We start from the raw sequence: 25,672 nt of genomic DNA on the forward strand, positions 1-25,672 counted from the left end.
TACATTGTGAAAACAAGCAAATATTGACAGTGTCTTGCTGTCATGGCCATTCACCCAAAATGAAAAACATTACTCAGTATGACCACGTCCTGATGAGCAAACATGTGTCAGGTTCAGCAAATACATTTTTGCTCTGACAGGCATAGAGTACATGAAGTCCTTTGGCTTTATCTGGTTTATCTGCAAAGGGCAAAGAAGCCTCTTGTTTTCTTCCTTCACTTTGTCCTCCCTTTATTTCAAGTAGAAATCTTGAATCAACTGAAACTTTACAATTCTGCGGAAGGCAACCTGCTGGGGCTGCACACCAAAACTGAGGGGAAGTTGCCCAGGCCTCCAGTGGTGCATCCTGGGTAAAGAATGCTCTTTCTATGCTTGGTTCTCTGGCATTCATTGAAGCTGTAACCATGAAATCAGATGTCACAGGGTTTAAATCACTTTAATCCTTGGCACTTCCTCCACCATGTTTTGTCTTTCTACCCTGGTAATAAAATACCACTTCAATAGTACCACAACATGTAAAGCTGTGTTTTTATATTTGTTTGACTTGAGTTTGTGTCCAATACCACTATCACAGTATCCTCCTATATTGATATCAGTCCAGTGTGTGTGTCTATTTACATAAAATGCTATTTTGCTTCGCTATTTACTTGATCGTGTGAGCACGCTTCTCATTACAGTCATCCATAGTTTTGTACATGTGAAATTGTAAACGTTAGTAAAATGAATTACTGTTGAGATAATAGAGATTGTTTTCTTCTGAAGAAGTTCCTGAACTATCCAGAAATAAAAAGCAGCGCCAACATCATTCCTCACCTCTTCTTCCTGGTAGCTGATGGTTCTATGGCGATAACTGAGCTGTCTTCTCACAGGATGAGGTCATAGGCTGTGGTGCAAAGCCCACTCAGACATTTGAGGAACCCAATTCCTTCCTAACGCCTCCAACTTGTCAGACCTGACTGCAAAGCCACTAAATTAAAAAGGATTAAACGAAGGGTGTGTTTTTCAAATCACATGTAACTCGGCATACAGCAGTATTACATACGAATAGTACAGAACTTATCAGAACATACAGTTTGTAAACTGTTAAAATTAAAATGTCAGCCCCATGACATGAAAATGTCAAACATGACTGTTCTATTTCAGACTAAAGGAAGTGGTGGGTGGTAACAGAGAGACAAAGAAACTGATGACAGCAAACCGGACCTGAGAATTTCACATTATTTTCCCTATGATTTTTTTGTTTACGTCAACTTCAGTCCAGAGTTGGATGACAGTTTACTCATCATTCCAAACACTTTAATTTAACATGTAGTGGCTTTAAATAAGCATTTTTGCTGACAATTAAAAAACTTTACTTCCTCAGGATGATGTTGTGATCAAAATGTCAATCTTAAAACATGAATTAGATGGACTGTGACTTGGAAAAAAAAACAGCCATGTGCTTGTCTGTCTAGTCTGTATCTGTGCTCTAATTACTATTGCATGTTTGTACACAGCTGGTTCCTCTATAAGAGAATTCCCTGTGTCACCGTGTCAGCACATCAACCTACACAAATGCATTTACCATAGAACACATATGTTAACACCTACTGACTTCACTTCATGTTCCAGCTTGAGATATTGTTAAATAGTCGGTGGGCAGACATCTATCTTCTAAGATATTTGTTATGTCAGGGTTTATCTGCTGCTTGCAGCAGTATTTAGAGGGATGGTTTCCAAAATATCATTGGCGTTCATCCTCAACTTGTATCCATTGTTATTTCCCACTCTAAACGTGATGTTTCATGTATGAATTCAAATGGAGGATGTGAAAGAAAACCATGAAAGGGGGGTCCTTAATTTAGGACCCGCTTTGATGGTCCAACTTTATTTTGTAGCAGTATGAGGGAGTTCCTTTAGAGCAATCAATCACGTTTTTGAAAAAAGCGAGGGAGGGAGGGTTGCAGATGTGGGAGGTAGGCTTCTGACGGCACTGACATCTGTGAGGGACGGAGGTCTCTCAGAGCAGGAAATGACTTGACCTTCCCTGTGGGAGACTGGCCCACCCCGGCAACAACCCCCACAACTCTGTACATCCTGGGTCACCGCCAGCACCCACCAAGAGCAGGGATCAGTAGCACAGAGGCAGGGGAGAATAAATCTGTGGGTCCACGATTGACTGAGACCTTTGAAGAGACTGCATGTTGGATATTTTATGAATATTATGAAATCTTACTTCTTATTTCTGTAATTTGTTACTGTGTCTCTCTGTAACTCTATTAGCTGTGCTGCTGCCTGACTATCTAGTGAATCAATCAATTCGGCTTTTTTATTATTATTATTATTTAAGAACTTTTCACAGGATAAAACCCCACCAACCCCACCCATCATTATAAAATCAAAATATATCACAAAAGAATAAGAATCAGAAATGAGGAATTGAGGAAACATGTTCATAGTTAAACATGTACAACATCTCATATTTAATCCTGTTTATACTGTAAATATTGTGGTAACTTATGTCTGTCTACTTATGTCTATGTCTGTAATGTTCATTCTATTTTTTTTTTTTTACCTTTTTATAGTGTTATTCACAATATGTTTTCTATATTGTATATTCACAGATGATTTATTATTTACTACCTTTATCTTTACTGCCTTTGCTGCTGTCACACAGTAAATTTCCCCATTGTGGGACTAATAAAATACTATCTCATCTTATCTTATCTTATCTTATTATAGTGATGAGTAAACACCGGTGACTAAAATACTATGAATGAGAGAACAAAATAAATATCAGTAATACAGTAAGCAAAGTCAAGTTAATAAAGCTAATAATAAGGGTATATTGAAGAGGTAAAACTGAAAAATTATAAAAATGGGTAAATGAAGACTATCGCAGAATATAAGTTAGTTAAGAGACAAACTCAAACAGGTTTTCCTTTTTAAATAAAGGTTATAATTTCCTTCAAAAATCATTGTTAATGGATTCAAAGTGGATCCAAATCAAAATGAGAGCTACAGCCTTGTGTCACAACAGACATCAGGTTCACCCTTTATGTCACATGCAACCAATCACTTTGTTGCACAACAGGAAGTTAATTGAACAGCATATTTGATCAAAAGGATGAGTATTCCTTTAAGCAAACAGGTGTTACTAGTCATTGACAGACTGTGGATGATTGCAACACTAAAAACACGGCATGTATTTATTTAGTGGGTTTTTGCTATAGGTACAAGGCACTCCTTACATATACAACCATTTGTGGATTTTAATCTTCAAAAACAATAGCAATGGGAAAAGAGGTCACAGGGACATATGGAACTTTTGTACGAGGTGGTCATTTTATTTAGCACTTTAAAGTATTTCATTTATTGATGCCATTATTGATCGCTCAGTGTGATGTGAGCTCTGTGGTCAAAATTTGAAGACAAATACAGACATACAAGACAATACAGGCGACCTATGTGACACATAGGCTTCAAAACAACAGTAATCACATTCACCATGTCCAGGCAGCCAGTTTTTAAACTTGTTCCTCTCAATCATAGCAATGACGCCAGCCACGTACACACTCTGTGACTCCCACACAGGTCAAACCAAAGCTGTTACTGTGTTATAAAGGGCAATTTCCCATACACTAACTTTTTACAGCACAGATAAACAAATTAAATTTGGATTCTGGAAGCATTTTAACTGTTGCACCTACAGAGATACTTTGCATTTATTTAACAAATGAAGATGACAATCTGTCTTTATGATTTATGATAATTAAAACGGAGAGAAGAAGAAGAAGACATTTCCTCCATAGAGCCTTGAAGTAGTCACATGTCTATCAGGGATTTTCACAAACTTTCCATCCCAGTGGCAGTGAGGACATGTTTTTTTGGATAATGACAGACACACCTGGGGTGATTTTCTGTGTGACTGAAGGCTTCATTGACCCGTATATTAATCTGAAACCCAAAAGCACTGGCTCACAGTATCACATCCTTTTAAAACTCCATTAGGAAACAAAACCCTGATTTATAGATTGTAGCTTTTTTGTAGAGTGAGTCGTCTTTCAATTCAAAGGTTGTGGTTTCGATTCCCGTCTTTCAACTCAAAGGTCATGGATTTGATTCCCAGCTCCGCTAGTCTACATGCCGATGTGTCCTTGGGCAAGACACTTAACCCCATGTTGCTCCTGGCTGTGTTGGCAGCATGTGACTGGGTTTGAAAGATGAGTGATAGAAAATGTGCTGCACATAGATGCACTGTATAAATGGGTGAATGGCAAAACTGTAGTGTAAAGCAGCTTTGAGTGGTCATCCAGAACACAAAACTGCTATATAAATACAAACCATTTACCATATAAACCTACAGAAACAGTAGTAAAAGAACTACACTTATGGTGAGTGACCCTTAACAGAGAGTGGACTGTAATTGCTTTATGTTCACGCAGCATTTCAATGTTGTGGCTTGTCAAATAAAAGAGCGAGTGTGAACTGATTTTAAGCTGATTCAAGAACAGTGCAGAATATTTCGTATGTTGAAAGTTATAAGTTTAAATCTGAGAATCCATGCAGGGCAAAAAAAACCTTTATTCTTTAAAAACCCCATTAGTAAATAAATAAATGATCAACAAAATAAATCAATAGTGCTTATTAGACTATTATTGCTGTATGTTCAAGCAGCATTTTAATGTTGTGACTTGTCAACAAAGAGCAGACAGTCTGATTTTAAAGAAATGGAAGTGAATGTATGTACTTAAAAGGGACAGCTGTGCAAACGTGTGTGTGTGTGTGTGTGTGTGTGTGACCATGCCGCAGCAGCAGATGTCTTCCTCACAGCAGCGTTTCTGTCACTCTAGACTGTCATTCTCAAACTCTGGTACATGTACCATCAGTGGTACGTGAGCTTCCTCTGGTTGTACTTGCAGGAAAATCAGAAATACTGTTCGACTGTACGTATATACCAGTGTATGTGATCAGAGTGGAGCTGATGAAGTTTTTGTGTAGAAAATGAAGTATTACAAATAAGTACAAAAGTATAACAATAATAAATTAAAAGATACTAATAATAATTAGAGTCGCCATCTTAATCTAATTTCACTATACTAGTGTGTGAAGTATAAGTGAGAAAGAGGAGGATGATGAGAGAGCAAATTATCTTATTAAGAAAAAATCTGCCTCCTGTGAAAAGTCTGTAACTGACTTACACCACTGTATTTTAATGTTGGTGATAATGGTGTTACTTTGAGAGCTCAGTATTTTTAGTTTAAATAGTACACACATTTTAATTCTGTGGCTTGTTAACGATGTATATATACAATATAATGCATCATTATTTATGAATATATTAAATGTAAGTCTGTCCCGTATTGTCAGAAGAGAGGGATAGAAAATGAAATGTGGAAAGAAATGACACCGAATCAAGTCACAAATATTTACTCTCACGCACAAAAACCCAACATCTATCAAAGTTTCCTCTTTTCCCCATGGTTTAAATTTTAGGGTGAATTTCCCTTTAAGGCTCTTTGGGGGTGGAGTTTCAGTAACGCGCTCGTGCTGCTGGTGCGTTTATAAGCAGATGTGGAAAAGCGCGTCATCCAGATAGAGAGAAGAGTTTCTCCTCCTGCTTCCGCCGCTGCTCCCGCTGCTGCCGCTGTTGTCTGTTGTTGACAGGACTAGGATGTAGCACATGTGTCAGTGCTGACGGGAGTTTGGCAACATTTTAACTGACACCGTTTATTCTCACACTGGACTGTAGCAGCGAGACTGATGGAGGATTCATCTGCATTTTCACGGTAATCACTTTTTCCACCTCAGCCGTGAAGAAACGTGTTTTTTAATCCGGTTTCCTCACGAGCGGTGTTCATCTGTAATGTGCGCTCACGTATTTAAACTTTACATTAACGCTGGTTTATTTTCTACCACTCAAGAGAACCAGTGGTGCGCAGTGGTGGCCTTAAAGTCAATATTTGACTTATTTTTACGTTTACATTTTTTTGAGTTGGACTGCCTGTATCTGTTGAGATTATTAGTCTGCTACTCCTCTGAGCCGATGCTCGGCTCCTAATGTCCGCTTAGACAAGTCGTTTTAGTGGGAGCGCTCGGTTTATCCCTGATTAGCCGCTAGTCGGCGCTGGAGACGGAGTCAACTATGCCATTATTCCAAATAAATGTAGTGGGGGTTTTTTGTACTGGACTGTACATACGTGGAAAAACAACACAACATGTGTTAAATTAAGCTACTATTGTTTATTATTTTCCATTTGTGCATCACCATAGTGACCTTTAACAAACGTGAACAATAAAAATAACAACAATAATAATAACAATATATATATATATATATATATATATATATATATGTATATATATATATATATATATATATATATATATATATATATATATATACATATTTATTTATTTAAATAAAATAAAACAGTATTGACAATTTATGACTCATGCCATCCTGAAGGAAAATGCTGAACATTGTTATCAGGATATCAAATTGTTTCCTTCCCATTACATTTATGACTGGTTCAATAAATATTCCCCCGCAGTTTAACTCAGGTTATTTTAGTTTATAATATGCAGGCAGTTTAATTTAATGTCTGTAAGTGAACATGTTTGAGTAAATGCAATTTTGGATCCTATCAAAATATATATTTTTTACAGAAATGTTGGACAACAGGCTTTTACAATATTATTTTTCAAATTGATAATGCAAATTTGTGAAAGACTGAAGCGATTTAAAGTTGATTTATTGGAGCAAATTGTAAAATGTAATGAGGATAATCAACACCTACTGAAAGAACTTTACAAACCAAATATGGCTTATAATAATGATTCATATCATAACAAGCTGCATGACCGTTATTGAGTAAACTACAATATCGTTTATGAAGGAACTGAGTCAGATCAAAGACCAATGATTCACCGGCATCAGTCTCACTATGAGGAGGATTTAAGTCCGTATTCAAAGAGTCTGAGTTTTTGCAAATGATCTTTAGTCGCATATCTTTTTCACACTATTTTTAGACACAGGCCTAAATGTGGGATCATGCCTCCCATGAAGGTGTATTGCACTGAATTCTGCTTATTTGGGGAATTTAATCCCTCAGCCTTGTCACTGCCTTGTCTTCTACAGTTTCACATTTGACCTATTGAAAACTGGTCTGAATTGTTAGTAGACATAAGGCTTTATAAAAATTTTATAAAATTCATTTTATCCCTACACCAGTCTGTGGTTTATTTAGCCAGGAGAGTTTAAAGCAGCAGGCGATATAAAGCATACACCTCATGCCAGCACTGTCTTTAAATCATCCGTGAAAGTCTTTGAAAGGCCTTTTGCGTGAAAAAAAAAGTGAGGTGTGAGGACAGCCAAGGACAACTCACCAAGGCTCCTTCATGAGATAAACAAACAGCTTTTTTCCAGTCGCGGAGGTTTTCTTCCAAAAGTGTCAATATGTGACACAGGCCCATACCTTGGCCATGTCTGCTTGTCTCCATGGTGTATCTTCAGTTCTAACCTCATGGGAGAGTTTGCTTGGAGAGTTTTCAGGCTTGTTTCACTGCAGACCAGAGTGACACAAAGGCCCATTCATGACCTAGAGTGGCTTCATTCATGAACACTGAGTAATTGCCGGCAGAATTCATAATTGTTCAACGTCTTCCATCTCCGAGGTTCACTGGCGGAAGTGACGCCACAGTCGGTTGTTTTAAGGATGACATGAATATTCAAATAGATTCATGGGTCGCTGTGTTTTGTGTGTTGTGTGTGTGTGTGTTGTATGCATGCGCTGCATTGTTTACTTCCCACATTGACTGTGTGTGTGTGAGAACATGTATTTGTTACCTCTTTAGGACCTTTACTGGTACAAACACTCACCTTGTCAGAACAAGTAGTCTTCATGGAGACCATGAAGGTTGGGTGGATTTCTAATTAGCAGGTCATTTGCTGCATGGTTCAACAGACAAAGGACATATTAGGGAAACTATACAGTATCTTCAATTCAGAGCATACATTTTATTGTGAATTGGAGCTTTTAGTCTAGTTAATACAGTCTGTGTTTGTCTGTGTATGTCCATTATAAATGGTTGTTTAAAAAGCTAGAGGAGTAGCATTCTGCACAGTAGTATGTATAATATGTTAAGAATCACCTTCCAAATCCTGGAAAGGATCGAGTACTTTGCTGCAGTACTGACACATGAGCCTCACTCGGTTTAAAACCTCTTCACATGTCATATGGTGTGGTTAACCCAAGCTGCTCCTCTGACCTTCCACTCTGTCAGTATACACCTGCATCACCCATGCCTGCAAAATGAGTCAGAGGAAGAAGAAACAACAACTCCATAGTTTTCAGTGATAATGTGACAGCAGTTATTATTGTGGATCTTTAACTGTGGTCTCACTTTAAGAGGTTGTTTAGATGATGTGATTGGTGAAATAAATGACATTAAGCTTTGGCTCTTTTTAAAAAAAAATAAAAAATTGTAAGGATCGCTACATACATTGATGCTAGTGGATATGCTTGCAGCTACTCTGATGGCAGGAAGATGAATACATATTTCACTGTAGTGGAAATTTTGTATCACTGTGCAGAGTAGACGAAGAGTAAATTAGTGTGTTCACCCGCATCTTACATTCCAATTTGCAGAGTCATTTGACATCTGACATATAAACCCAGGACTAAACTGTTTTGGTTTTTTTAACAGTGGGATTGGGGTATAAGATAGCAAACTGTTCTTTATTTCTTTGCCTCGAAAAGCTGCTTCAGAAATGCAATGCAAAGATGGTGGTCTACATGAAGCAAGGGCCTTGCCTAAAGTGAGCAGAATACAATATCGTATGTGCTGTTAGACTCTAATAGACCTTTGTTGTTGTTGTGGTCCATTTTTGTGAAAAACTAAATCCAAATGAAAGTCAAACCAAACTTGATCAAATAAGTAGCAGTAGTAGCTGTATTTGTGGTGTGACTTTCCCTTGTAAGTTCCAGTGAGTTATCTTTAAACAAATCTCCTCAAGTGATTACATATTAGGACTCATAGCCAAATCAAATTAACCTTTCCTGTAAGTGTGTGTGTCTAACTGCAGTGCTTTGGTGTGCCGTCCCAGTGGAGGAGTTTGTCACTCAGCATCACAGGAATGCTGCACAATTAGTCCCTGTTCTAAGGGTGGATACTGCAGGGCTTCATGGTCACAGAGAGGAAGGAGGGTGAGGAGAGCTGTTGCCCTCCCACATCTGACCCAGAGGTTGTGCAATAGCCTGCTCATCAGAGAGGCGGCTTGAAGCTGCAACCACAAAGGGATACACATGGCAGCTGCCGGAGCAGACTGAAGTAATTTACTGGGCTTTTGTGTGTCAGTTGTTTCCTACGGGCTCAGCTAAACAATGCAGTGTTTCAGGAATGTACGACATGTACTGTAGCAAGGAGTCATGACGAACGTAAAAAAATTCAGTTTTGTCCCAGTACAGGCAGCCTTTATTTGGAGTAAGAGTAACGGTACATGTTATCTTGTACAGTACATAATAGTACAATGATAGCTGTGCTGTATTGATAAGATAAATCATTTCATCTGAGGTGATATTTGTGCTTTGAGCCTGTAAGTATCAGAGGGCTGACCTGCCTGGTAGGCTGAGCGCACACAGCTGTGTCAGCTGGAGTGCATGTTGTTCCAGATGTGCATGGTTTATGTGCTCTTTTAATTAGCCTTTCACGCTGCTGATGAAGGTGTGACCTGAACAAATGGATGATGTGCTGAAATGCAAAAGCCGAAAGGGATTCATGTAACCTGCAGTTAATGAATCTTCTCTTTCTCCCCGACAGCTCACCACTGGCCACAATGTCCTTATGATGGGTTTGAAGGAGCTGATTTGTGCTGGAGTTTTACTGAACAGATCTTTGTTCATTTTTAAGAACAGACTTGGATTTCTACACCAGCATGGCCTGGAGTCAGAACAACTATTGGGGACAGCAAGACCACAACAGGTACACACTTGCCATGTTTACTTCATCATATCAAAAGCATGATTCCCATATTACATCCATATTGGTTCTCCTATTGTTCTTTTATCTGTGATGTATAAAGAAATATCAAATTAAACCTGAGAAGTTCAGCACCTCACTCATAGGCCACTTAATGAATCATCATTGACTATTTAGATAATCAACTAATTGCTTAGAGTGAGGTTTTTTTCTTATTGAATTGAAACATTTATTTTCAGGTTTCTTTGCTTCTCTTAGGTAATAAAATGAACAATGAAATACAGTTTTCTGAAATGACTAATGGCTTAATCGAGGAAATAATTGTTGGACTATTTGATTATGAAAATAATTGTGAGTTGCAGCCTGACAGATGAAACACAAATATTATAATGTTATAAAATATGAGCACCTGCTTTTATTCAAGGATATCTAGTTTTCACTTGCATTTACTTCAGATTAGCCCCAGAGTTAGTCCTCTTATTGTTTCCATGTGTGATCGCATTTCATGATATTCTTTGATAAAGTCATTTCAATATAAATGGCCTCCAGACTGAATCTGTACACTGTGCAACGTTCTCTATCTAAGAAAAGAAAGTGGAGGGATCACTCTTTCACAATGAAGAGATATGAAACAAATGTTTTATGTACGTTATGTGAAATTGATGACAACTATAATTGAATAGTATGGAACAAAATTGAAATGATAGGTAAATAATGAGCAAAGACACGTGAAGAATATGTTTTAGAGAACAAGTTACTTGCAGCGGTGTTGTATAATGTAAACAAGCGGAACACATGTTCCGTTAAAACATATGTCATGCGTGTTATTTCACATATAATGACTTACTCATGACAGGTTATGTGCAGGAATGATTTACATACATGAACACCTCTGTCAGAATTTCTCAACTTCGGCTGCTTTACAGAGTGTGCGTTGGCCTGAGTGCTGACATGGAACACAACCTGCCGGAGCTTCAGCAACAGCAAGTGGTCAAGGAGTTTAACTGTGAGTATTTTACAATTTGCATTTTGCTTTTGATGTGTAACATTTGGTGATTTGTGTTGTTGTTGATGTTATTATTCTGCGTCTGTTTGGTCTTCATAAACAGAAACCATGCAGCATTATTTCTATGCTGCATCCTTGATCTGAAAACAGTCTGCGTCAAGCAATCCCACTAGAAGTGACTGAGGGAGCGCTTGTGTGCATACAGCAGCAGCACAGGGACGAGAAGGCCAGAGGCATTTATCTCGTCTGAACGACCAGATTTTTTAGCTGTAGAATTCACTTCTGAAACTTCGTTGTGTTTTCAGTCACATTTGCTGCCATCTTGTTTGACTGCAGCAATGTTGCTGATGATTTTCACGATTAATCGAGTAATCGTTTTGCCCATAAAACATCAGAAAACGTTAAAAATGTTGATCATCAAACCTGGAAATGATGATGTGCTCAAATGTCTCCACAGACCAAAATGATTCATCTTTTAATGATTTCTCTGTTATATGGAGAAAAGAAAAACAAAGAAAATATTCACATTTAAGAAGCTGAAACAATTTCAAAACAATATTAATTAATAGTCAACAAAATAGTTGACTATTAATTTAGTAAACGTTTCAGCTCTACTGATGAGCCTCCATCTGTTTCGACATAAATCAGAAACTTCCTGTGTGGAGCGCAGTAATGTCACCAGGCAACACACAATCTAAATAACACTGAGCTGATAGGTTCAATCAGCATTTCTGGGAACTCATTTGACAATGGTTTTAATCTTTTACAGATTAAACATGATTAACAGTAAAACTGAAATAAAATATGCCAATAAATTAAATTATTAACAAGCAGATAACAGACAACTATTTTTTTGGTATCAATTTTCTAAATATTGTGATCATTTCAGGTTCTCTATATAAAATATATATGATAAAAGAACTACATTCTAAGGTTGGTATCTGCTTGTAATTGCTGTTTAAGTAATAAAACAGGATGTAGGCAGGGGTTTAGGTGAGTTTGTCATCACTGCACTTGGAGGTTTAGCAGAGGAGAGCAGAGCACAGAAGGAGGGGAGTCTATCGCTCCCTGGTCACCAGCTGTTCCTGCAGTCTGGGGCACGTCGGATGTTTCCACAGAGAAGGTTATGGGAAGCTCTGTTAAGATTATGGACTGGCCTGCTGATAATGACGATTCCTGAGTTAATCAGGGTGTTGTGGCTGATGTTTGACGAAGAGGGTGATAGGTTAAGCGGTTGTTTTCGAATATCTTTACTCTCGTTTCCTGTGAGATACCTTTATAAAAAACAAAGTAGAGTGGGCAGCCCCATTCTTCCTGGTATTTTTCCCTCCTACGCCATCACTACTCTCTAGTGAAGAGTTGTTTTCCATGTTTCTTCCTCTGAGAGTTGTTTCCTCTCTTATGGAAACAACAGTGATAGCAAAACCTTGTTTCACAAACCAGCGGTTTCTTGTTGTCCAGTACAATTTAGGATGTCATGAGGACATGGTTTTAACACACTATTGTTATTTCCTTTCCCAGCCAATATCTCCCTCCCACAGCCGCCTTTCTACTCCGATACCTATCCCCTAATGTCTGATAATACACTACAGCCCCAAGAGGGAGACCAGGTGGTCCCTTCTTCCCAGAGACGTACAGTGTTGGGGGGTATCCAGAGGGAACCCAAACCCCTGCCACCTCTTCCTGACCATGAGGAGTTAATGTCAGATGAAGCAGCTGATAATGAGGTGGAGTTTTTTACTAGTGACCGACGGCGCCTTTTGCCTAGAAGCTGCCCCAAAGCCGTGTCCAGAGGCAGTAACAGAGACTATGGTCAAGTCAATCACGCCTACCAGGAGAGGCTGGTGGAGCCAGTCCCAGCTATTGCCTTCTCCTGGCCAGGCAGAGAGGACAGACCCACAGGTGGAGGAGGTGGGTTTGGAGCCAGCAACTGGGCACCAGCTCTCCACAGAGAAGACCACCAGCCTGTGGGGCCAGCGGCTGCAGATCCTTTGTGCTGCAAACAACCAGAGCAGCTCCAGTCATCCAGGCTTCGCTTTTCTTTCTCAGGCCCCGCTTTTCCACCAAACAGCACCACTGCCACAACCTGTCCCACTGAGAAGCCACAAATCCCTCCTCGTGTCCCACTTCCACAAAAAACTTCAGCTCAATTTCAGACTGTGAGTGGCAACGAGGAAGACAGGCCTCCCAAAATTCCTCCGAGGGTCCCTTTAGTCCCGCCTTGTCCACCCCGTACCCCGAGCCCAAAAAGTCTTCCTATCTATATCAATGGTGTGATGCCTGCCACTCAGAGTTTTGCTGCTAACCCGAAATATGTGAGTAAGGCATTACAGAGACAGCACAGTGAGAGGTTGCCACCTGCAGCTCAGTTTTCTCCCTGCATTGTCCCCATCCTGAAGGATGGCAGACAGGCCAGTGCCACTCACTACATCCTCCTGCCACCCGGAGGCCGACCAGCTCCCACGGAGCGACGAGAAAGACTACAGAGTGAACCCACGAGGATGGGAAGCACCAGTGTTTGGCAGAACAGATAGAAATGCTTATACTGTGAGGTCTGAACATTTTACCAGTCAGTATTTCAGCAATGTGTCCTTCACTTCAACCCAGGAAACATCCTAACATTCCAGTGTTGTCACTAACCGGAGAAATATTCACCTCCTGTAACCATTTTACATTTAGTTTGAAGGGATGCTGCACTGATGTCATAGGGAAAACATCTCATCACTCATCTGTGACCCTGACAGCCACACAATTATCATCATCACTACAAGAAACTGAGATTATAAATTTCTAGAATTACTGTATGTACGAGCAGGGCTTGTACTTGTATTTTTTATGACTGTGCTGCTTTCAATCTGAAGTATGATGTATTGATAGATTAACTGTTTTGCGGAATCACAATAATGATTAATAGTACATTTGAGGGAACAATGTGGCTAACATTGCAATGACAGAAGTTTTGAACTACTGTGATATTTAACATTTCACCTGATGAAACTTTCTTTACGACGTTTCACTGGCATTTATTTAGTTTCTATTCCTTGCGCTCACATCCAAATTGGATGAGAGCTCACAGCTCTCACAATCGAATGTTTTCACTTCAAAGATAAAACACAATGCATTCTACTTCTAAAAATCTCAACATTGATTAATTAACTATATTCTGTCATGTGATCCAATTGTAATTTCAGAATATGTGACTGAAACCCGCTGCCACACAGGTCATTTTAATGCACGTATGAAGAGAACAGAAGGCAACAACTGAGTCACCAGGGTGTGTGTAAAAAAGAAAAAAGGGCCTTCATTACCTCCGTCAACATGCATTTTGTTTCATGTAACTCAACATGATTTGAGTTCATTTTGATTTTGATTTAATTCTCTGCTGGTTGTTGATTATGGCCCAATGAAGAAATTAATAGATATCAGATAACTCCACGAAGCGACCTTAGTGGAGGTTTGTGTTATTTAATTATGATCAGTTGACAAACACTAATGGAGCTTGATCATTAAGGCAAACCATTGAACAGTGTATATGACTTAAGCTCAAATACTGCATATATGGTCAAATAGGTAAAGACAGGACAGTGATTGATCCCTCCTGTCTGTGTGCAGACATGGAAATCACATTACAATGGTGCAGACCCACATTTATAGACTGTTACACCATTGGATTGGAAGTTCTCATGAAGGCTTGGTGACAAATTTGACCTGAGCAAAGGCAGTTTGCATGTTCATAATGCTGTTGTGTCAAAAGTTAATCATTGTAAAAAAAAAATTGTTTTGTTTTTTTAAAATCTATTTATAGAAATTAAATAACTTATTAATTATATGACTTGTTCATTGCAATAAATTATTTTAACAAAATGGGTTCTACTGACAACTTTAAGTCAAACATCAATATGCAAAATCTTTCCAGTGTTACTGTGCCATTGGTATTAAAAAAAGAAAACATTAAAAAATATGAACTTAACATTTATTTTAATAAGTTTAAAATATAGATTCTGAAATTCACATTTTCTGTCTCTGCGTGCTTTTGCTGATTTATAACAGTTGGCAGTCTATACCAGGTAAGTACAACACATTATGAACACTCGACCTGCACCATGATGGATCACACTCGCCTGCATTGAGTGTGATACATCATGTATATCACACAATGTTTGTCATTTCAAGGCTTCAGTAGTTTTTCATTGCCAGCTTCTCAGAAAGCAGAAATTATTCAACTGGATTTCTGAAATAAATTTTAATGGCTCAACAATGGACATTGGATCAAAAGCAGCTCACGATTGTGTGCTGTAGGAATCATTGATGTACAAATCATAAAATATAGGCTACTGTGGATCATTTTCCTTGGTCTATGATGTGATGGTGTAGACGTAACAGTGCCTTTGGCGGGAGAAAAAACACTTCTTGTCCATGCTACATTTCTTCTCACATTTAATAATCAACGTTTATTTGCCAAATGGCATTTAAATATCTCAGCAGGTTTAAACCACACAGCTGTGGTGTTGTTCCAAAGTAAACTGTACTGTAAGTTGTATGTCTCTCTTGCCTCACTTTGACTTTTATTGTCACTCTTCATTGGATCTGTCCAACAAAGCAATAGAACAAAAAAAAAATCCATCGATGCTTTTGTTTTGGAAACAAGAAAAAGTGCACAGACAAACTAGTACGCTTCTCTTGACCCAACATTCCACCACATGCTCTGCCTCTAAAAAGGAGGCACAAAACCAAACAGGACAAAAACTGTAGCACAGTACAAAAAAAACAAGGATCGATCTGTACCGATGCGTTTCAGCATCAGTTTCAAGAAAGGTTTTATGCTGACACAGTTCAGCAGCTTTGCCATCCTATTGACTGTAAAAAAGAAAAAATTCATCTAAAAAGGCTTTTTGTCCTGAATAGGTTTTGGAGAGCATAGACACCAACTGTCACATGTTTACTTCCAAACTCTACCATTTAATAAATCCAATTACGTTGCATTAATTTGTCATTAGTCATGTGTTAAACATTTACTCAAAATGCCATGGCACAAAAACAATTATTGTATTATGAAATTATTCCTCAACAAAATAAGTTAAAAATGAACACATAAAACTTTCTAACCCCCTCGTCACCCCCACCCCACAGTCCCCTCACCCCTTACAATTGCCTGTGGGCCTGATTGAACTGTGACCTTTGCACTTCTACAGGCACGGCCTCAGCCATCTCATCTCCTCGGGCTGAGGTCCTGAAGTTGTGCAGCCCCGGGGCTGACAGAGACGGGATTTTGACCATGACTTTACCGCCAGGCCCGGTTGAGCAGTTTGACCTCTGCCAGGCGTTTGCTTATCATGGTGGCAAAGAAGAGAGCGAAGAGCACGCTGCTAATGAGCATGTAGTCGTAGTCATCTTTTAGGACGTCAAACTGTTTAGAGGGATAAACACGCGTCTGATAGATGTCAAGACCATATGCCACCACCTAAAAGAAAAAAAGAGCAACCATCATTTCTTTTGTTCAATTTAAACAGAGTAGAAAACAGTGTTTTGGACATAAAACCTCTTTTAGAAGTGCAAATAACAATGGAAAATAACATTATCCTAAATGCCTCGAGCCTTATGGCCCTTTAGTAAGTACATAATTCAAAACAATAACAGTAGTGATCAGGATACGATAGTCAGAACAGACCCACAGATGGGGCTCGAGAGATTTTTTTGGGTCACTAAATAAATCACTTTTTCCAGTCTTGTATGTGTATGTTTTATATAACATGCATAAATTACCATAAGTACTGATTCATGTAATATTCATATCCTTGGAAATGTCTCAAAATATTCACTCTTACAGAGATGGCAGTATAAATAAAAAAGTTTGCTCTGATCACAATTTTTAGTGTGAATCGGGTCACGATAGTTTGTCATCTTTAAAATTTGGGAAACACTGTTTAAGAACATAATATGACATGTATATACTTTGGTTAAGGAAAAAAAAAGTCTTTCATTATTATTGTGGCCGACACAGACATGTCTAAAAAATATTTTATCAGCATTGTGATGGAAGACTCACCAAGCAGGTCGACTCGAGCCCAGAGGGAGCGGTGTAAATCCCCCGTACTCTTGATACGGTCTGATTATAGTTGATGAACCACTCTGTACGGATTGGTAACTCGGGCGCATATGGTATCAGGTTCTCTTCACTGGAGATTAAGCGAAAAGGTTAGACTGATTCAAAAAATAATAATTATCACCAGTGAAACTGTGGAGCTGAATCTGACTGAAGGGCTCACCGGATTTGCTCAGACACTATTTCTGGTCTACGAGGGTCAAGGAACATCTTGGGTAATGACAAAATCCCTCCCGATGATAAGCCAACTGTGACAAAGCAAACCAAAAGAAACATTAATCAAGGCAATGGCTTTTTATGGTTCTGAGAAAAGCCCAAATATTCTCAAAAGTATAACAAAAACATATTTGACAAACTGCGACTGCATGCAACATACTGAGCAGATGACGACTGGTGATGCCCTTCTCGGTCAGAGTGGCCTCAATGGTAGAAATAGAGGCCGGGAAAATATAGGACTGCTGCAACACCTGAGGAGCATGCGGCCGATCCAAAGAGCTGAACACAGTGCTGTTGTACATCTCCATTCCTTCATACAGTTCAATTACAGAGAACTCGTTCCTGCGAGACTTGGTGCTCCAGTATTCGTACTGTGGCATTAAAAAAAACAAACAAAAACAATTTTAGTGGTCCGAACATTTGACCTCTCAAGTCTTCACCTGTTTCATGTCAAAGTTTTCTAATGTGTTCAATGCTCAGTAACAATGCAGATGCTTCGCCACTTTTATATAGCTGCCATGAGCAGACACCATATTCTAACTGAACCAAACGACAAAACAAAGACCTTCACTTTTCAAATATATTCATGCCCTTTAGTCTGATCTAAAGCGATCACGATACTTACCACCACCCAGTTTTCAGAGTGAACAACATGCACCGGTCCTTTGGCCTTTCTCTGAATGGCCTCGTGGAAGATGCGACCAGTCACACCATCAATCAATAGGATCCCGATAAAGCTGCGCTCCTGATGCAAATCTGTGCTCTCAGTAACCACGGCCAGTAGATTAGGGTTCAAGTACTACAAAAGATAAAATCCACATATTACTAAAAAGCTGAAAAAAACAAACATATTTTAACTGAAGCTGTACATTAGTTAATGCAGTGTAAAGTGTAAAAAAAAAAAAGTTAAAAAAAAATCCATATTGAGTCAGTCAGTGAGTGAGCGTGAACATAGCCCAGTGGGAGAAACAATGATAGGATGTGCAGCGTTCTGGAAAGTTCTCCAACTTTCCAAGAAACACTACATCAGTGAAACTCTGAAGTGGAAAAGATAAGGCAGAAAACATAACAAAATCCAGCACAAACCCCCATACCCCAGTGTTAATGAGGTTATAGGAGAAGTTACTGTACCTTGTAAAGGACACTACGGTCTCCCATCACTCTGCCCTGGGAGTGCACATGCTCATTGGGTCTTTTCCCTTTCACAGATACAATGGTCTGAACCTCAGCTGGGATGATGACCTCCCAGATCAGCTCAGTGGACAAGTCCTGAGAACAAAAAAAATCCAATTCATTTGTTTTTTTCCCCCAGTCACTCAAGTAGAATTTAAGAATGATTTGCAGTTGTATTTTATATATAACTGTACATTCAACCATATCATGCATTAAGCATATTATGTTAACTGTATCTAAATGTTTTTCATTACTTGAATATTTAGTCAAACTATCACTATAGTTTTAGTCAATGAAAGTAGTGCAACCACTGCCAACCAAGGCCCGATGATGGCAAGGTTTTCTAAAACCTGAGCAAAGCTTTTTCAAGTCGTGATGTGAACAGAGCTTAAAATAATGCAGGAGACAATCATTCAACTTGCCGTTCGTAGCCTGTAGCCAGAAAGTCGGCCCTGGCTGGAGTCAACAAGATAAAAGAATATGGACGAAGCCATCTCTTGAAGCTGCTGCAGAACATTCTTTGTAGAAGGAAAAGCAGACACCTGGGGAAAAAATCAGTAGAATGGATACATTTTTTGACAAACATTTTCTGTGAAGCCAATATTTTTCACCCAGAGCAAATCATTTCTCTCTAGTCATATTCTATAAAGGACAGACTTTTTGTCTTATGTCAGCTGATGGCTGTGGACACAAATTGCTTTAACACACAATATAGCATATGAGGTATATCGCAGTTCACAATGTTGATCTGGTTTCCTGTTGGGCACTGACCTTGTACTGATCATCGACAAGAAGTAAAACCTTTGCATAATCCTGGTCCATGAGTGGCAGGATGAGAGACTGAAGTATTGGCTGAGGCAGAGTTGGAGGTGTGATATGACTCTTCTTTCCAAAGATGGGGTTAAATACATGGAGTGTGGCCAGGCCTGTGTCCTGGTGAAACAGAAACAATTATTTATTTCAAAAATGACGATAAATGGCATAAATAAATAAATACACACCTCAAGGTTAGATCTTTACATAGTTTTTTTTATTCCAGTGGTGGTAAATACAGGAAAAAATAATTATTCATCTTTTACTCTTGTTATTAAATACCTTGTCTTTGATGAGCAACGTGCACTGTGGGGGGTGAGGAAAGTGCGCAGTGGTTCGTTGCACCATTAGTTTGAAGGCCGCATGAGCTGGAATGTTGTCCAGGTTGTGTCTCCATAAAATACTGCCAGTCTTGCTGTCAATCCCAAAGAGCTTAACACAAAAGAAACAAGGGATAAAACGTGAGTTTCTGCTAGATCTGATACAGTTTATTTTTGTTTAAGTGTGTAATTGTACTTTTGTAAAATAATCTAGTTTTGACCAAAGCTGTACAGCACAGCTCGTCTCCCATACAAACTACTGAAATATAACTAAATTAAAGGAAAAGTCTGTTTTCATACCTTCCCAGATGCAGTAACCATGACCATCATCTTCTGCAAGTTGAACTCATCTCTGGAAAGGTTCTCAATGGTCACGTCATTTTTAACCTGACTGCGAGGCTTCCGTGCATCGTAGAACAGTTTCCAGAGATGGGAGATCCAGGCTTGTAGCAGGATGAACTGAGAGGAGAGCCTCTTCAACACCATAGACAACAGGCCATCTGAATGAATAACAGCAAGGACACAGATGCAGCTTTTATTGTCTTCCAATGGATTCAGTTCAAATAGTGGATGTAATGTCACAACCATGACTTATTAGATCTATGTTGCAGTGGACATCGCAAGCAAATCACAGGTGTAACTCAAAACATTAAATGCCTCTTTTGATCACTGATCATGATGTACAAACTAAAATACAGTAACTGTACCGGTCAGGCAGCAAATTATTGTTGTATCATTATTAAAACTCCATTAACAAACTGCAAAAGTATTATGTGACTAAACTTTAGTGAAATCAAGTGAAGGGTTGGCTTAGAGAAGGTTTCAGTGGAGGTTACATAGGATTTTCATCAACAGGAGGAGACCCTAGACTTAAATCAGGTGATACTGAGTACAAGCAGATAAGTCAGTTACCTTGAATGGCTGAATCCAAACGCAGCAATAAAAGCAGGACAGAAAAAGAAGAATGTGACGCTTATAGCAAACAAGTGATTGATTATCCCATCATACCCAACTTATGTCCATAGAAATAAATGATGATTTAAATGATTGAATCACATATGTTAAAATGATTAAACATGAGAATTAAAAACTCCTCCAAATGATACATAGATGTTTGAACACTGATGCACAGCAAACATTGATGCTTAAAGATCAACACTCTTGAACAAAAATAAGGAAGGAATGTTTGGTTTGACATTTACCAGCCTTTTTGCCAAACTCTCCCTCCAGCTCTGCTTGCGTTCCTGTGAGGGGCAGATCCACCATTTCCATTGTCACCACATCTGACAGGGCCTCCTCTCTTGTCCATATTACACGCCCTGGAAAACAAGACTTATTGTTGTTCTTTCCACACCCTGTGACACTATGTAGTTTATCCTGACGCTTTCTCTGAATTATGAAATGACACCGTTTTCCACTGTTAATGCCTGTGGAAAGGGGCAGGACTATGTGTACAATACTTAACGAAAACTATGAGCCCATTTGTGCTCCACACTGTGGTTGTATGGTGACAGCATTGATGATTATGAAGTCAACATACACCAAAATGTTATCATAAGGCAAAGCACAGCTTAAATTTCTTTTAGAAAAAAAAGAATTGATGTAAAACAGCACAAGGGATAGAATCTTCAAATTAATCAAAACTCATTTATGATTTTCTTCAACAAACCATATGTGGACAATAATAATGATGTCCACATCCACTTAGCATAATTGGAGGATCTTACTAAAGTATATCTCTTATTTTGATACTAAGAGCAGGTATTGCTTTTTCTCTGGCGCCCCTCAGTGGTAGAATCAAAACTGACACCGTTGCAGCCAGCACCACTTCATAACATTAACATTAGCACTCTTTTAACATTGATATACTTCCTTGTTTTGTCCTCCATACCTGGCTGTTGTATGAATGTAAGTGTGTGGTCCTCTGTCTGCACCATAACCCTGTAGCCAACAGAGTCGTCTTTCTTGAGAAATGCCTGTACATACAGCTGAGAGACAGAATAAACACAACTCATATTAGAAAATCATAAGTAATCAATTTCAGCTCCGCATAAAAGCCCTGGTTGCATGACCAACCACAGAAGAATCACCAAAGAAAAATAGACATACCTTCTCTGGTTTCCCACCATTAGGATCCATATTAAATATCAGACCTGTGTCCAGAAGTCTGCGTCCAGATTCTGCACTAAAGAGATTAACACTGCAAGCCTATGGGAAGAAAAATATAGTAGTATTGTTTGTGGTGGTTACAAAAGAAATTGATTATTATCAGTACACTTGACATTTAAAGATGCTTTGATTTAAGATCAAAAGGTCAATCAACCCATAAAGGTCACAGGTCTGACAGACAGATACACAGCCATGTAAAAAGACATTCATCAAGGACAAAAGATGACAAATAAGAAATATACCATAAACACATAGAAAGTACAACTGCCAACCACAAAAATATGATTCCTCCTTCACTCACAGTTTTATTCTTGGGTGACATGACAGCAGCAATTGTCTTCTCTCCAGTGGTAGCAAAGGAAACCAGCATTGCCTACAAAGCCAGACAAATCAAATACATCATCATTAATTTTCTCTTCTGAAAGCTTAAACTCAAAACTGCAATTTCCATATATGGCACATTGAAAATTACACTTTTACCATTAAAAAAATGTCATATTTTTAAATGTAGGAACCTGACAATACAGTGTGATTTCTTCTTGAGTGATACCCTGATATTTTTTTGAAAGATTTTACCAACCCATTTGCCTCGGACAAATGCTACCAGATTTTATGCAATGGTAATTGAAGCTTTTATGCAGAGTTGCTCATAATGCAGTGGTTATCAATAAATAAGCTAACACAAAGATAACATTGACTTACAATAAGGTGCATATCACAAAGCAATCTGGATTGCAGTTGTCATTTATGGTCGTTGAGATACAAGTGCAGAGTAAAAAAAAAAAAGTTAAAAAGTACGTACTGGCTTGAAATCCCTGAGTGTAACGATCAGACCACTGTTTAGCTGGAGAAGCAGGTAATGTTCTGGCCCAAGATGAAGTAAAAATTCTGACAGTGGCGGACGAGCTGGATTGGGCTGAGTGGACACAAGTGCTGGGTGGAAGCCGGGGGCAGTCTGGAGTCCCAGTGACTAAATAAAGACAAAGAGGAAGAGGAGAAATTAAACAGAGTAATTAATAATTAATAATAATTTTTTGGGTTCTTTTTGGCAGTTACCTGCAGAGGAATCTGGGTCATCTGTGATTGTACATGTAAGTCAAGCATGTATAGGGACACAGTTGCTGAGTCCACACATGTCAACATCCCCTGGCCCACTACTGCACAGCTGGCCTGTATGTTGGATAGCCACGGAGCTTCAACTGAGACCTAAAGACAAAACAGGCAGTGGTGTCAGAAACAACTTAATAATATATTACTATATCAGTTTGGTTTGCTTGGTGTATTCCATCCAAGTATTATAACAATTATATTTATATTCTAGAAAGAGTAAAATAAATAAGGATTACCTGTTTGATAATCTCACCATCCTCCACACTGTAAGCAACAATAGTAATGTGGGAATGAGGAACGACTCCCAGTACGTAAACTTCACCATTTCCACCAGAATACACAGCCTGGTAGTCCACTGTTTCACTGCAGAGAGACAAAGATGATTTTTATTCAGTCACTGTACAGTATTTGATGTAAATACTCTAGCTGGCAAAATAGGTGAAGAGAAAAAGCAACTAAGTCATGGGGGAGGAATATGCTTTTGGAACACCTAGTTTCAACAAGTTTCTACACATTTCTAAGTCTGTCACTTAAGATAATAAAAAAAGGATAATTTAAGATGGAAAGCCCACAGTCAAAAGTCACATGGCCTTAAATGTTGAGAATTTCAAGGTCAATTACCTGTCTGGAAGGTTCTCTATCCATTTTTGATGACCATTGAAAAGGTAGTGGAGAGAAATGGCAGTTTTCTTCAGGACAGCCACATGTTTCACTGTGTCCTGCTGTCCAACCAAACACGCTGACTGAAAACTAAAATGTAAAACGAAAACACTTACACTGGATCAGAATAAATACATAATAATTTAGTCGCTGCCGCTTTGTGTTATCAAAGAAGTAATCACCTGCCAGAGTCCAGTACAATCTCCCAGTTTAAACCACCAACATTTATCTCCCAGGAGCGCAGCAGCCGGCCATTGCCTACCACCAGCAACGCATCTAGGAGACAATGTCATGATATATATGCTTTCAGGAAAGTGAAAATAGGTTTACCTTTAAAAGGTCTTTAAGCACAACATCAATGGCACAATTTACCTTGTCCATGCTGCAGAAAAGCATCAATATTTCCCTCTGGCCCTGTCTTATCCACATGTCGCCAAACTAAAGCAAACAATTATGGTAATTAATATCATTATTAGCATGGACACAGCCCAGTAGAGCTGCATGATACAAATTACTCACGTAGTTCTCCAGTCCTGGTATTGAGCGCAGCAAAAACATTCTTCTCTGTAGCCAGAAGCACCTTTTTTGATGACTGAGAATGTGTGTCAAAATGTGAAAAACGAACCTTGCCTACATATTTTTGCCTCCTGTGAATCACAAGAAATTGGTTGTCAGAGGTTGTATCATCACACGGATTTCAAATCATTGTTATGATAGCTCAAAAGAGGGGTGGGCAATATGTCCAAAAACAACATTACAATAACAGATTTTCAAATCAGTTGATACATATCAGACTGACTTTAGGTCCTGAAAATTACAAACACTTGTTAGACAGAGAATCATTTAACATAAATATATGTTGTGTCTCAGTGTTGTTGCACAAACCATTAACATTATTAATATATATTAAACTTTTGTTTTTACTGCTATTGAAGAAACTTTTATAGCGATATGTAATACATTACTGCCCAACCTGAGCTCAGATAAAAACAGGAGAATAATGGTGGTTGGTATCAGTTTGGACACAATCCTTACAAATTGGTTTAATTGAATCATCGACTTCATAAACAAAGTGAATATATATTTGAGAATCCATCCTGATCCCTTATTCATTGTCTATATTTGCGGGTGGGGGTAGCACAGTGGTTAAGACCGATACCCCGTGTGCAAAAGACATCATTGTCGCAAGTTCAACTCCACCCCTGGCAGGTTGTACTCAATTCCCTTGTAAGTCACTTTGGATAAAAGCGTCTGCTAAATGGCATGACATGTAATGTAATGTAATGTAATTTATACACCGGGTTGCAGCTGAAGGCTGTGACAGGTGTTAGCATTACCGTCCCCATTTCAAAAAACGGCTCAAAAAATAAAGTAGCAGATATACGGGGTTAGTTCATCAGATCACTCTTACCAGTCAAATTTCCCCACTTGATCCTCAAACACGGCCTCGACGGCGATACTCAAAATAATGCATTTCAGGCACAACAAAATTAGCCTCTCCATTGCAGCAGTAGCTTTGACTTGCTCTTCAGGAGGAGGAAGTCGGAAGTAGACTTCCTTCTTTTTGTCTTATGAATGAGAAGTGCTGCCCCCTATAGGCGAGAAGTAAATTGAATGCCGTCACTGAAGGTTTATGACAACAGTCCTCCATGAAGGCTAAAATATACCTTTTTTTTAGAGAAACTGTGTAAAGACGTATTAATTCAATTGCAGGCTGTGGTGATGGTGCTGTATTTTCATTTTGAATATATTTAGTAAATTTAGTAAACCTTCACCTCACCTATGTATTTTTTTCTCCACTGAAAAATTAAAAAAAAAAAGGATCAGAGGTTGTCGCGAGAGAAACAAAAGCAAAGCCACAGAATTCAGAACACCAAATAGAAGTCAATATAAACAAATGAATAAATATGTCCAAACCAATACAATACAAGTAAGTGGTTTTTTTTATTATTATTTGGCTTATTATCAAGGTGTTTCATAGATAAGTGGTCGACTTTCTGGGTAAAACCTGGTTTCATGAGAAGAGACAGATTCCATTCAACCCTGAGTAGAACAGCTCTCGAAACTGACTGGCTTCAGAACAAGCAGAAGGCAGTGCAATGTGGGGATTAGGTAAATTGGAAACTCTAAATTGACCATAGG

The 25,672-nt window shown here is 38.7% G+C and overlaps 2 protein-coding genes across 4 annotated transcripts; one reads left to right on the forward strand and one right to left on the reverse strand.

Annotated features, from left to right (window-relative positions):
* The first annotated feature begins 5,526 nt into the window (after window positions 1-5,526).
* Window positions 5,527-14,977, forward strand: LOC122777550 (ERBB receptor feedback inhibitor 1). Of its 2 annotated transcripts, none has more exons than XM_044038867.1 (4): window positions 5,527-5,768; window positions 9,802-9,963; window positions 10,887-10,966; window positions 12,488-14,977. In XM_044038867.1, the coding sequence occupies exons 2-4, from the start codon at window positions 9,917-9,919 to the stop codon at window positions 13,498-13,500; spliced, it is 1,140 nt and encodes a 379-aa protein (XP_043894802.1). In that variant the 5' UTR covers window positions 5,527-5,768; window positions 9,802-9,916; the 3' UTR covers window positions 13,501-14,977. The 2 variants fall into 2 exon arrangements, with proteins under 2 accessions (XP_043894802.1, XP_043894803.1); XM_044038868.1 differs by having other exon boundaries at window positions 9,897-9,963.
* A 213-nt stretch (window positions 14,978-15,190) lies between these two features.
* emc1 (ER membrane protein complex subunit 1) lies at window positions 15,191-25,066 on the reverse strand. Of its 2 annotated transcripts, XM_044038863.1 has the most exons (23): window positions 24,942-25,066; window positions 24,050-24,177; window positions 23,903-23,968; window positions 23,713-23,806; window positions 23,492-23,620; window positions 23,107-23,233; window positions 22,817-22,966; window positions 22,563-22,730; window positions 22,062-22,133; window positions 21,701-21,799; window positions 21,483-21,579; window positions 20,794-20,910; window positions 20,504-20,512; window positions 19,892-20,091; window positions 19,554-19,703; window positions 19,230-19,391; window positions 18,881-19,000; window positions 18,417-18,554; window positions 17,911-18,084; window positions 17,446-17,656; window positions 17,233-17,317; window positions 17,013-17,142; window positions 15,191-16,427 (listed from the first exon to the last, which is right to left on the reverse strand). In XM_044038863.1, the coding sequence occupies exons 1-23, from the start codon at window positions 25,031-25,033 to the stop codon at window positions 16,248-16,250; spliced, it is 2,898 nt and encodes a 965-aa protein (XP_043894798.1). In that variant the 5' UTR covers window positions 25,034-25,066; the 3' UTR covers window positions 15,191-16,247. The 2 variants fall into 2 exon arrangements, with proteins under 2 accessions (XP_043894798.1, XP_043894799.1); XM_044038864.1 differs by lacking the exon at window positions 20,504-20,512.
* Between the last annotated feature and the right edge of the window lie 606 nt (window positions 25,067-25,672).

This window comes from Solea senegalensis, linkage group LG11, assembly GCF_019176455.1.
Source record: "Solea senegalensis isolate Sse05_10M linkage group LG11, IFAPA_SoseM_1, whole genome shotgun sequence".
Lineage (NCBI taxonomy): Eukaryota > Metazoa > Chordata > Actinopteri > Pleuronectiformes > Soleidae > Solea > Solea senegalensis.

What these genes read in the sequence shown, in the direction of transcription:
- LOC122777550 (XM_044038867.1), top strand. Translation starts at nt 9,917, where the DNA reads ATGGCCTGGAGTCAGAACAACTATTGGGGACAGCAAGACCACAACAG. An exon ending in GGACAGCAAGACCACAACAG is followed by an intron (nt 9,964 to 10,886) that starts GTACACACTTGC and finishes GCTGCTTTACAG; the next exon opens with AGTGTGCGTTGGCCTGAGTG. An exon ending in AGTGGTCAAGGAGTTTAACT is followed by an intron (nt 10,967 to 12,487) that starts GTGAGTATTTTA and finishes TTCCTTTCCCAG; the next exon opens with CCAATATCTCCCTCCCACAG.
- emc1 (XM_044038863.1), bottom strand. Translation starts at nt 25,033, where the DNA reads ATGGAGAGGCTAATTTTGTTGTGCCTGAAATGCATTATTTTGAGTATC. An exon ending in ATTGTACTGGACTCTGGCAG is followed by an intron (nt 23,621 to 23,712) that starts GTGATTACTTCT and finishes TTTACATTTTAG; the next exon opens with TTTTCAGTCAGCGTGTTTGG. An exon ending in TGGTTACTGCATCTGGGAAG is followed by an intron (nt 19,704 to 19,891) that starts GTATGAAAACAG and finishes TTTTGTGTTAAG; the next exon opens with CTCTTTGGGATTGACAGCAA.